This window comes from Cotesia glomerata, linkage group LG6 (genome assembly GCF_020080835.1).
Source record: "Cotesia glomerata isolate CgM1 linkage group LG6, MPM_Cglom_v2.3, whole genome shotgun sequence".
NCBI lineage: Eukaryota > Metazoa > Arthropoda > Insecta > Hymenoptera > Braconidae > Cotesia > Cotesia glomerata.
The window spans coordinates 12,356,552-12,370,327 of NC_058163.1; the positions used below are offsets into that span (position 1 = coordinate 12,356,552).

The following is a 13,776-nucleotide window of genomic DNA, read 5'->3' on the forward strand; positions in this document are numbered from 1 at the left end:
CTCGTACTCGCTCTGACTTCCTCTGTCTTCGTTACTTACCCAGCGTTGCGTATTTATACAAAATAATTCATAAAAATTGGTAAAATTTTCATTCATTCACACATAACATTCACGACGTTAGATTCGAGCCTGGAAGGCTATAATACCCCAAGTATTGGGCGTCGAATAAAAATCTACCAAGTTACAACACAAATATCGAAAAAGCAAAAATTAATTCGGCTGTTTATTTATTATGATTAAGCTGATAGTTTTGTAGCCCTTGTTAATTTTTTTTTTCTAATAAAATCAAAAATAACTTGGTCGGACATTTTTGTACAGATTTAAGACGTCCTTACAGAGAATGCCAAATTGCCGAGGTTTTGATCCGACCCCCTTCGATTTCGCTGAAACTTTTTTATCATTTTATATCCTATCAAAGACATTTTTCTGAATTTTTACACATTTTTTTACCCAACCCAAAAAAGTTCAAATTTTTCAAAAAAACCGCTTTTTTATTTTTAAATTGCCATAACTTTTTCAAAAATTGACCTTTCGGCACTTTTTAACTTCCCGCTAAGAAAATCGAAGATTTTCAAAAATCGGAAAGTTATTGGTTTTACTCCGTTTTTCGAAAATCGAGTTTTCATCAGATCTCGACGTTTTGAGTTCTTAGGAAGATTCCCTGAATGTTTTCACGATGATGTCCGTGTGTCTGTATGGGTGTGTGTGTGTGTGTTTTTTTTTTTTTTTTTTTTTTTTATAGAGGAGGTGAAATACATTTACGTATGCCAGGACTTGGTGTTGGTGCCAGGACTAAGTGTTGGTGCCTGGGTATGTTGGACTCAGAAGTCAATATTATTTTGCAACAATACCGACTAAACATCATCCTTTCTCCTTTCCCCATAGATGTTGCAGGGAAGACTGGATCGGGACCGCGTTCGCATTACTTCGATCCAGTCCATATTGTGTCTCACGACACCTACTTCTTATTACTACTGGTTTCTAATGCCTTTCTGCGATTTTTTCGTTTAAAAGGCGCTGCGCGTAGGCTGCGACAGCTGACCAGTTTTCTTCTTTTGTGATCATGCAGGTTACCAAGCTCTCAGGGGAGAGCGTTGTGCCTATTGTTTCTTCAGTGCTGATTCTGTCGTCCTTCCACCGATCACACTCGAAAAACGTGTGCTTGGCGTTGTCAATTTTGTCTGGGCAGTATTTGCACGTTGGTGTGCTGTGCAAACCCATCTTGAAAAGATAGGCATTGAACTGCCCATGTCCCGTCAATAACTGGGTCAGGAAGAAGTCCGTGTCCCCGTGCTTTCGAGAAAGCCAGACGTTGATGTTTGGGATCAGGCGCGCTATCCATCTGCCCGTCTCTCCCGATGTCCATCGGTCCTGCCACTTTTGCTGCGTTTTCGTCTTTATCCTTGTTCTTGCGTCCTTCATGTTTTCGTCACTATCTTTAGCGTTATAGAGTTTAACTCTCTCGAACGCTAATAGGTCGATGGGCGTGGCTCCCGCAATGACCAATACAGCCGCTTCGGAAACTGTGCGGTAGGCGCAGGCAACCCTGAGAGCGCCTCGCCGCTGTACTGCTGCTACCTTTCGCCGGTAGGTCTTCTGCTTTAATATGTCTGCCCATATCTCAGCTCCATAAAGCAGTACCGAGTGGACTGCTTCTAGAAGAACTCTTCTCTTTTTTGTTCTTGGTCCCATGGTGTTGGTCATAATTCTTGCTAGGCTAGACACCGTGTTGCTGGCTTTCTGGCATGTTGTAACGGGTGTTTTAATTCCCGCTCATTTGGCCCTTAGTAAAATTTAACAACAACAATATATTCAACAATTGACTCTAAGATTTACCAGGGCGCCACCAGGATTATTTTCTCGGTTCCTGGAACCGGATACCAGAGCTGATTCTATTAATCTACAGGGAAGAGAGAGTTGGGGGAAGGTGGTTCTGAAAATGAATAAATTTTTATTTAACAACGGTACCAAAATTTATTAACAAAAGAATTTAACAACTCATGCGCTTGCACGTACACACACTTACTTACAACTAACTCACTTAATGCTACAACTTATTACTACTCTCCTCAACTCCACGCTACCGCTTTGTCACCCCGCAAGGAGACTAATCGTATGCAAAGGCTCGTTAACTCGGCTCACGAAAGTAGTCGACCCAGTGACTAAACGTAGACCGATGTCCTCCCGTGAGCTTACAAAAAATTGCTTAATCCCACAGTACCCTCTTATGGAGCGACTATACCGTGGTTGCTACCTTACTACCGCTGTACCCCACTTGGCGTCTATACAACGGCTTCTACGCCAGCGAAACACCTCGCAAAGAGACTAATCGTATGCGAAGGAACGCTGGTAGCACTCACCCACTCACAACCCACTCTTCTCCACATACACTGACTCTACTTTACTTTTGACTAATTAAAATTTTACAAAATTAACTCCAAAAATTTACAACGTTGATTTTCACTAAAAATTTATCAGTCATTAGCTCGCAATAAGACCATAAATTATTCTCACGAATTAACAAAATTTACTTCTTAAAATTCCGGCTTAAAACCGACGCTTCTTTTCTCTCCAAATTTTCACGAGCTTAATACTCAACACAAAAGAAATTCCAAACGTTCGACGGACGTTTTGTTGCCATTTTTCTCGTAAAATTAATTCTTAATTATTTAAAATAGTATCCCGTATTCGAAAATTTTCGAATAATTCCCGAATAGTTCGAGAAATTCGCGAATCACCGAAATATTACTAGATCTTCTATTGTTTCCAATTTGAATTCCATTACATCGTGTATAAAAATATTATATTTATAAATTTATTTATTTACTAGCTGTTACCCGCCCGCTCCACTGGACACTTTATAGAATTGTATTTTTAGATTTAGACATGAAATTTAATTGAAGTATTGTTTTGACTTGCACAGATTTCAAATTCCATCGGATTGGCCTGTACGTTTTAACCATGTAATTATTCTAGCTAATATTCATTGTAACGTTTAATATACAATCACTGTAACATTCCCGTGGCTTTCTTCCAAAAATAAATAGTAATTGACACGAATAAAAAATTTGAATTGAGCATTGAAAGTTATAGTTAAAGTAATTGCAGGTTTCATAAGTGAAGTTGAAATCTGCCTAGCTTAAAGTGCGACGAATTTTCTGTTAATACAAATTATTTCCGTGGCATCTATATTATATAGAAAACTAGAAAATCGAGCGCGTTTCTCCCTTTGTATTTTAAAAAAATTTAATAATTAAGAAATGACGTTGTATTTTGTCTACTGATGATATTTTTAATGATATAAGCTCATCCTGGAGTTACACTTATCGAGACCCATCATTTGAATACCCACACGAATTTTTCCATACATTTTATACATATGATATTTCTCATATTTGTGAAATATATAAAATAAATAAAAAATTCATGAGGGTATCCAAATGAAAGCTCTCGGTGAGCGTAACATCAAGATGATCTTATATTTTGATAAATGTCAATAATTAAGAAATGAGGTTGTATTTTTTCCATTGATAATATTTTTAATGATATAAGCTCATCCTAGAGTTACACTTATCGAGACCTTTCATTTGAATACCCACACGAATTTTATATATATTTTACAAATATGAGAACTATCATACATATAAAATATATGAAAAAATTCGTGTGCGTACGTAAATGAACGGTTCCAATGAGCTTAACTTCAGGATAAGCTTATATTTTAAGAAATTTCAATAATTAAGAAATACAATTCGTAAAAAATATTGATAAATTCAATTGTCGACAATAAACATGTTAGCAAAAGCGCGCTCGATTTTCTAGTTTTCTATATAAAACAGATGTCACGGAAAAAATTTGTATTAACGGAAAATTCGTCGCACTTTAAACTAGGCAGATTTCAACTTGACTTATGAGACCTGTGCAAGTCAAAACAATACTCCTCAATTTTCTATTTCTAATATTTAATATTTAACATTTAGAATTCTTTACTTATCATTTAATATTATTATTTATAAAAATGAATATTTATGAAATTATTGTTTAATTGTTAGAGTTTAAATTAGCGCGCGTATTTGCTATCAGAGACATCTGCGAACGCAGGTAGGGGAGTAACAGTTATGTAAAAAAACTCTTATGTTAAAATTTTTTGTTAATGATTTTCTTCAACACATCAACCATTTTTGATGCAGCTTCCTGCAATCGACGTCATTTTTGAAGTTATACTTCTTTTGGCGCGTTAGGCAAAAATGATGAGGGTAAATTTTTACTATGCGCGCGCACACCGTCACGAAAAACCGATACCCTGAAGTTAGCTACTCAACATTTTAGTTTTTTAAAAAAAGTTACCAACAAAATAAAAATGAGTACATCTACGTATGTTTGCGTGAGAACTGGCAACTGTATTCACGATATTTCATATAAGTATATATTTTTAACTTCCCGCTAAGAAAATTAAAAATTTTTAATAATGGAAAGTTATTGATTTCGGTCCGATTTTTAAAAGTCGAGTTTTCATCGGATGTCCACGTTTTAAGGTCCCAGGAAGCCATTCTGATTATTCCCGCCGAGGTGTTCGGCCGTGTGTGTGTCGATAAATTTTTGTCGTACGGTTTTCCAAAAACGAATCAACCGATTGAGTTCTACGACACGTCATTCAAAAGGGTCTATCAAAACGTAGATCTGATTAGAATTAAGAGTTAATTCATCAAGCCATTCCAAAGAAATTAAAAAAAAAATTTGAATTTTTATGTTTTTTAAAAATAACTCCAAAGTGTGCGAAAAAATCATAACAAAACTATGCATACATTTTTTTTTCTTAAAAAACTGCGTCGAATGCTTTTTTGAAAATAAAAATCGAACGACGCATTCAAAAGTTATAGTTCTTTAAAAATTCGTAAAATTTTGTTTTTCGGTATTTTTTTATGATATCTTCGAGATTTCTTAACCAATCAATATAAACCTGTATATTTTCTTATTGTGCTTTAAAAACTGCGTCGAATGCTTTTTTTTTTTTTAAAATCGAACAACACATTCAAAAGTTATTGTTGATTAATAACTCGAAGAGCTCAAAATGTGAAAAACTGTGCTTTAAGCTTGAAAAGCTCAAATATTAATCAAAAAACACATTTTAAGGTGCTTGAAATGCAAACTTAGTAGGAAGTTCTAGGGTTGGCCTGCACGGTCAACCGATTTCCAGATTTCTTTAATTATGTAGAAATAATTTTTTTATGATATTTAAATAAACTTTATTTAACTAGATAATGCGTTATTATGAAACTTTCAATGTATTAAATACCTTTTTTTCTATTATAAGTGTCGTTTTTTCTACAAACGTAGGATAACGCGATAGATAAAATATTTAGAAAGATTTTTATCTTGTTACGCCAAAGAAGTATAACTTCTAACGTGCGTACATAAGTACACACACACACTTTTTTAAGTTTAAGAGCTAAGTAGATTTTGGAATAGATCATTACATCTGTCTAAAAATTATTCTAAAAAACATGTTTTTGGAAATTTTATTGTTGAGATTTTTTAAAATCTACTGGTCCGCAGCAGATAGAATATAAAAATAAAAAGAGTAAAATAAAACTATTTAAACAAGCTATATAATAGAGTTATTATTTTTAATGAAAAATATTTGGTTTTAAATCTATTGAAATGATTTTTTTTCTTTTTAGATGCACCTATTTTTCACTGAAATATATTTTTTAAAAATAGAGTATTATATTTAAAAAAAATTAATAATAAAAAAAAATGATTTTTCAATGATCTTTCTGTGCTACATAGGTCCTTATCATTTTCTAAATAGCTTTTTTCGGCCATAAAAAATATTAAAGTAATAGTTTCATCAGTACTGTCTTTTTTTCACATACATTTCTTTTTTTTCCAAAACTAATTTAACAATGAAAACTAAGTTATTCATTCAATAACTTATTGTGACTCCGGAAATATGAAATAAATTTTGAAAATACATAAATTTTATAGTCGATCTTAGGAGAAAACCATTCTTTCTTATGCAATCAAAAATCTATATTTTTGGAAAATTTTATTTTCTATTAGTATTAAATTTACATAAATTTTCATCAGATTTTGCCGAAAATTAAAAAATATTCCAATCGCAAAATTTTTTTGCTATTATTTAAATGAATGCCGAGACATTGTTTTGATTCAGCTCAATAATTGAGATAAAAAATTTTCTGACGAGAAAAAAGTTTTAAACTCAAAATAAAATTTTTGAAACCGAAATTAAATCAATATTTTTGTTTACATGAATGTTAGGGTATATGGTACTATATATAAAACAAATATGTTCTAGTAAATAATGATAATGGAAAAACTGAGTGGGGAAAAACTGCTTAACATAGTGGGGTGTTAAGCACTTATGAAACAGCAGTGTGACGTGATCGAGACAACACGCAGTAGCCTCTGAATTCCTTTTATGTATAAAATTTTACGCTCTATTAACGATTTCCAATAAATTTAATAGTGTTTTGAGCTTAAATGGTTATTTGATCTTATAAAGTCGTTTGGTTTCTTTGTCAAATTGTGCATATTATTGTGAAAAACAATTTTTTTTTTTTCAGACAGTCAAAGGATACTATATTCAGTTGCTTTCATGTTATGAGTGTACCTTAAAACGGAACATTCGTTTTTATTTTTTATTAAGTATAAAAAACCATTTGGGATAGATTCCAAAAATTTTAGAAATCATTGAAAATCTTCAACATTAAAATTTAAGTTAACACTATATTTGATGACAGGCAAAATATTTAAATGACGATATTAAAATAATAATAAAGGAGTTGGGTTTAAATTACGCTAGACGTATATTTATGGTTTTTCGGCTAATGGTTTTGATAAAAGAATTTATAAATCGAAAGCTTGAGATTCTAATTTAATAAGTGTATAAATTTTGAAACATTGTTTGATTATATTTAATATTTTAATATTCATCGGATCTGAATAAATATATACTTTGTGACAGGTTTGAACGCACCTTGTGAATCCTTCTGTGAAAGCTCTACTATGCTTTGGAAATTCAACAAATCGATTCCAGCACATACTCTGTAACTATCATCAATTCTACATAATAATTGTAGCGTATAAATATTAGTAATTGTTATTTTTTTCGTAAACTTTATTTGTTTCTATCTATTTAGATTAAACTTAGGGTATGAAAATTAATTGCTTTCGAACTTGTTTTCTGATTTGTACATTTTTCGTTATGTTAGAAAAATAACTTAAATACATTTTCGATTTTAGACGACATTATTTAATTTCACGATCAACCTTCTCGCTATTCAAAATTATTAGAAATTGACTAAATTAAATCCTTCAATCCATCAATTTTTAGTTATCACGAAATATAAAAAATATTTATGCAAAGACTCATTATTTTTTTATCAAAATCTGAGCATTTAAATTCAAGATTCTAATACCGATTTTCTCTTTAAAAGTAGATTAAAAAAATTAGGAAAACGGATGACCCTGAAGGCCATCCTTGCAACTTCCCGCTAATTCCATACTTAGGCGCTTAAAATTGCATCAATGACGTTTTTGAGCTCTTCCAGCTCAAAAATACACTTTATGAATTATTTTGAGCTCTTTGAGCTCAAAGAAATTGCTTTCCTATGCTTTTGAGCTCTTCGAGCTCAAAAGTCTGATAGGGATTTGATAAGACACTATTTTTTGAATTTTTAAACCGCAATAACTTTTGAATGAATAAACCGATTTTCACGCGGTTGACAGCATTTGATGCAGTTTCTTAAGTCTCACCAATAATCTCAAAGTTTAAATTGATTGCGCTAGGAATTACGGAGTTATTCCGAGAAAACACTTTTTTCGGTTTTCTTTCGTTCATGATATCTCTCGAATGAATCAACCGATTTTGACCAGACTGGTGGGGATCGACGTAGTTTTTTGAGGTTAAGAGCTGATTAGTTTTTGAAGTTGAACCATCAAGCCGTTTAAAAGTTATTCCAAAAAAACCACATTAAAAAAAAAATTTTTTTTCAGTTTTTTTAAAATTTCTCAAAATCTATTGATCTGAATCGGTCCAAATAGTTTTCAAAATCTAAGTTTGGTCAAGCCCTTTCGAATGGCACCAACCGCGATGAAATCGGTCAAGCCGTTCAAAAGTTATAAGCGGTTCACATACTTTCACACACACACACACACACACACACACACACACACACACACACACACACACACACACACACACACACACACACACACACACACACACGCACACACACACACACACACACACACACACACACACACACACACACACACACACACACACACACACACACACACACACACACACACACACACATACAGACACAGTGACAACCTCGCGGGGATAGTCAGGGAAGCTTCTTGTGACTTTCAAACGTCGAGATCTGATGAATACTCGATTTTTGCGAAACGGGGTGAAAACAATAACTTCCCGATTTTTGAAAATCTTCGATTTTCTTAGCGGGAAGTTAAAAAAAGATGGTCTTGGAAATTTGAGCTTGTTAAAATCAATGTTGGTTGTTAAAAGAACTTTTTTCCGTTAATAATAAAAAAACAAAATCTGGAAAACGGTTGACCCTAAAGGCCATTCCTTATCTAAGCGCTTCAAATTGCACTCATGATGTTTTTGAGCTCGAAATCGGTTATTTTGAGCTCTCCGAGCTCAAATAGTTGTTCTAAACTTTTGAAAAAATTTCATGATTTCCTTTATTAATTTTTTTTTTTTCGTTATAAAAAAAAAGTAGAAATACTCTGAACTTATGGATGATTTAAGGTCATTTCATAAATTTAGAGTTCTAGATTAAAATTCGGTTTTTTTCTTTTTTCTTCTGATTTTCAAAAATCCGGAAGTTATTGTTTTTACCCCGTTTTGCAAAATTCGAGTTTTCATCAGATCTCGACGTGTTAAGGTCATAGGAAGCTTCCCTAACTACCCCTGCGATGTTGTCACTGTCTGTATATATATATATATATATATAGCATAGCATATATATGCAGCATATATGCATATATATATATATATATATATATATATGCATATATATATATATATATATATATCTATCTATATATATATATAAGCGAAATACCACTCACTCACTCATCACGAGATCTCCGAAACTATTCGCCCGATTGACTTGAAATTTAGCATAGTTACTCCATTCGTGATGTAGACGCTCACTAAGAACGGATTTTACGCAATTCCTAGCCAAAATGAATTTTTCGTCTACCATCACATATGCCCTCCCCTCCCTCCCTCTCATTCTTCTCCTCCCCTCCCGTGCCCTATAATCTTTCCCCTTCCCTATATCTCTCTCTTTTTTTGGGAGCGAAATATCATTTTGACCCTCTAATCTAAGAAATCATCAGTGGCACCCGTAAATTATCGAACTCAACCCCCCTACAACCACCCACGCTAATCAACCGTTGCCATGGTTACCGTTGACAGGGTTACCACCGTTGCCATGGTTACCATTGTCATGGTTACCGTTGCCATGGTTACCGTTGCTATGGTTACCGTTGCCGTGGTTACCGTTGCCATGGTTACCGTTACCATGGTTGCCGTTACCATGGTTGCCGTTACCATGGTTACCGTTATCATGGTTACCGTTGCTATAATAACTGTCAAAATGATTGATTTTAAATTTTATCGATTGACTGTTGGGACAGTAGGAATTCATAATCATACGTTTTTTAAGAAAGAATAGCTAAATCATTAATAACTGAAATAACTTATATGTATTGGAATAATCATGAAGGATGAACTCGATTATATCATAACACAGATAAATTAAACATAAATATTATCAAGTTGATATTGTTAAATGATTATACTGATTTTAATGATTAAAATTAAAATGGTAAATTGTGTCTGATGCGTCTTCTCTAAAATTTCACAACGATATCGTTAAATTATTATAAAAAACGGTCGATTTAAGATAATTTCTAATAAAATGAGTAATAATAAATATATTTTTTAATACCACTTAATTTGTTATGAATTTATTAATAACTAGCTGATACCCGCCCGCTTCGATAGGAATACAATAAATTTTTATGGTGTAACCTAGATGAAAAATATAAACAAAATGGTGAATTTCAAAGAGATAATGAATATAAGTTTTGAATTAGAGAAAAGTGATTGTTTGTGATGACCGGTGTTAGCGAGTATTAAATATATGAGAAAAGTATTTTATTATTAACATTTTTTTAAAATTAAAAAAATTATTGACATTTTTTAAAATGAAATAATACTATGAAGCGGAAAAGAATAGGAGTTACGGATAATTATTACGTGAAGCGTTCCAACATTCACGTAACAGAATAATTGGAGGAGGAAGAGATTGAGAAAGAAATAGGAAGGACCTTCTTAATAAGAGTTTACGGAATATGCGAGAAAAAATTCAGATAGCTCGGACAGGGATTCGAACCCAGAACCTTCCGATGACATGTCGGCTACTCTACCATTTGACCTATCCGGTATAGACTAAATGTTTAGGATAACATTATTATAATGGGAACGCATCTCACTACACAGTACGTCATGGGTGATGCGGAAATCTGTCTAATGACAGATTTACTGACTAATTGACCCATTGATTGATTGATTATTAATAATAAAATACTTTTCTCATATATTTAATACTCGCTAACACCGGTTATCATAAACAATCACTTTTCTCTAATTCAAAATTTATATTAATTATCTTTTTGAAATTAATCATTTTGTTTATATTTTTCATCTAGGTTACAACATAAAATTTTATTGTATGCCCAGCGAAGCGGGCGGGTATCAGCTAGTATATATATATATATATATATATATATATATATATATATATATATATATATATGGGATATTCCATGCCAAATCGACCACTTTTGAACCTTACCCCTTTAGATTTCGCTGAAAATTTTTACCTTTTTCTACTCGATGAAAGCCGTTTTTCAGAATTTTTTCAAATTTTTTTATCTAACCCAAAAAAAGTTATGAAGCTTTCAAAAATGGCTCTTTTATTTTCAAATAGCCATAACTCTCTCAAAAATTGACCTTTCGGGACGTTTTTTCAAAATTTTTGTTTTTATTGAATTTTTCGAAAAAATAAATAAAAAATTTAACATGATCGCTTCTATGAAATAATCGCGTTTTTTGTATAAAATCGTTATTTTTCGAAGTTCGTCATTCTCAATTTTTTTTTTCAAAAACTTCAATCAATTCTACAATTATCCCCGTGTATCCCAGAGTGGGCCGATTTTTTCTATTTTTTTATTTAGTTGAAAAAAAAATTTTTCAACATTTTAAAAATGCAGAAATTTTTTTTTTCATAAATATTATTTATATAACATAATTAATGTAATTATATGATTTTAAGGTATTATATTCTCTATATATTGTCCTAATTTACCATTACAATGATTAAGATTCAAATTTTAATACGTCAATACGATCGATAACCTAGGGCATGATAATTACAGACTTACCTACAGCCAGTTTACTAGAGTATGTTCTAATTTATAAAATATATACGGCTCTTTTATATTGAGATCTAAAACATAACCTATAAATCTTTTGTGCTTCATAGAGTTGAATAAAATATTTTTGCCATTACATTTGTTAAGTAAAAAAAATCTCTAGTTTATGAACATTTTCCTGATCTATTCTTTTTGAGGGTGTTTATTATTTTGATTGTACCAATCTACATTTATTGAGATAATTTGATCTCCACATAATGGCATCAAGTAAACAACGCAGCCGGTGTAAAAATCACGATGCTGTTGCTGTTCATGTTTTCATCAAAATAATTACTGATTATGTAAAAAGTCTTCCTGAACGTTGTAACAAGATTTATTATTTTTCTGATGGGGCTCCTCAACAATTTAAAAACTTTAAAAACTTTGTGAATTTATATTATCATGAAGATGATTTTGATATTCCTGCTGAATGGCATTTTCTTGCGACTGCCCATGGCAAAGGCCCGTGTGATGGTATTGGTGGCATCCTCAAACGACTTGCAGCAAGAGCAAGTCTCCAACTCGCGGTTGATAAACAAATAACGACACCTGTAGGACTTTTTGAATGGACTTCTGATTCGGACAACTTGCCAAATATTATCGTCAACTTTTCACCAGAAGAGGATTATAATACAGCAGTTGATGATTTAAATGAACGATTTTTGAAAACAAAACCAATTGTAGGAACTCAACAACTACACTGTGTAATTCCCGACAAAAATGGTTGTTTGTGCGTTAAAAACTTTTCTAACTCGAATGAATACAGAATTTGTAAAATATTTAAACGCCAAAGAAGAAATTAATAAATAATTTGTTGCATTATTTTTGAGTCATTAAATGTTAACTGCATCAATCATTAATCCTAGTAATTATAATGGTAAATTAGGACAATATATAGAGAATATAATACCTTAAAATCATATAATTACATTAATTATGTTATATAAATAATATTTATGAAAAAAAAAAAAAATTTCTGCATTTTTTAAAATGTTGAAAATTTTTTTTTTCAACTAAATAAAAAATAGAAAAAAATCGGCCCACTCTGGGATACACGGGGATAATTGTAGAATTGATTGAAGTTTTTGAAAAAAAAAAATTGAGAATGACGAACTTCGAAAAATAACGATTTTATACAAAAACGCGATTATTTCATAGAAGCGATCATGTTAAATTTTTTATTTATTTTTTCGAAAAATTCAATAAAAACAAAATTTTGAAAAACGTCCCCAAAGTTCACTTTTTGAGAGAGTTATGGCTATTTGAAAATAAAAGAGCCATTTTTTTGAAAGCTTCATAACTTTTTTTGGGTTGGATAAAAAAATTTGAAAAAATTCTGAAAAACGTCTTTCATCGAGTAGAAAAAGGTAAAAAATTTTCAGCGAAATCTAAAGGGGTAAGGTTCAAAAGTGGTCGATTTGGCATGGAATACCCCATATATATATATATATGTGTGTGTGCGTGCGTGCGTGTGTGTGTGTGTGTGTGTGTGTGTGTGTGTGTGTGTGTGTGTGTGTGTGTGTGTGTGTGTGTGTTCGTGTGTGTGTGACTATGTGACTCGCTTATATCTTTTGAACCACTAAACCGATCCGAACCTACCAAACGGCGTTCTATAGAGTTCCCTCAAGTTTAGACTTTCTGTGAATTTGAACTGATTCGGACCGATAGATTTTGAGAAATTTTGAAAAATCTCAAAAAAACTAAGGAAATAATTTTTTTTGGATCGTTTTTGATAAAATAGAATAATTTTTAGAACTCAAAAAACCGTGTCGATCACTGCCAAGAACGTAAATATCGGTTGATTGGTTCGAGAGATATTCTCGACGAAATATTTGGAAACAAGTGTTTTCTTAACATAACTCCGACATTTTTTGGAATAACTTTTAAACGGCTTCACTGGTCAATTTCAAAAACTAATCACCTATTAACATAAAAAAATTACGTCGATTGCCGTCAAGCCGATCAAAATCGGTCAATTCGTTCAATAGATATCGTGAACGAAAGAAAACCCAAACAAGTGTTTTTTCGGAATTACTCCGAATTTCCTTGTTCTATCAATTTAAACTTGAAAATTCTTGATGAGGCTGAAAAAACTGCGTCGAATGCTGCCATACGCGTGAAAATCGGTTGATTCATTCAAAAGTTATTGCGGTTTGAAAATTCAAAAAATATTGTTCTATGAAACTTCTATCAGACTTTTGAGCTCGAAGAGCTCAAAAGCATAGAAAAGCAATCTCT

General features: G+C 32.1%; 1 protein-coding gene across 3 annotated transcripts in view; it reads left to right on the forward strand.

Moving 5' to 3' along the window:
* The first annotated feature begins 6,380 nt into the window (after nt 1–6,380).
* LOC123266848 (synaptotagmin-7-like) overlaps nt 6,381–13,776 on the forward strand; it is a 286,342-nt gene continuing 278,946 nt past the window's right edge. For 2 of the 3 annotated variants that reach the window (XM_044731296.1, XM_044731298.1), the window contains exon 1: nt 6,381–7,070. Coding sequence is in view for 1 of the 3 variants with exons in the window: in XM_044731298.1 (XP_044587233.1) it covers nt 7,030–7,070 (41 nt within the window). In the remaining 2 variants the exon portion in view is untranslated. The remainder of the gene's footprint in view (nt 7,071–13,776) is intronic. The other variant, XM_044731297.1, reaches the window with a different exon arrangement.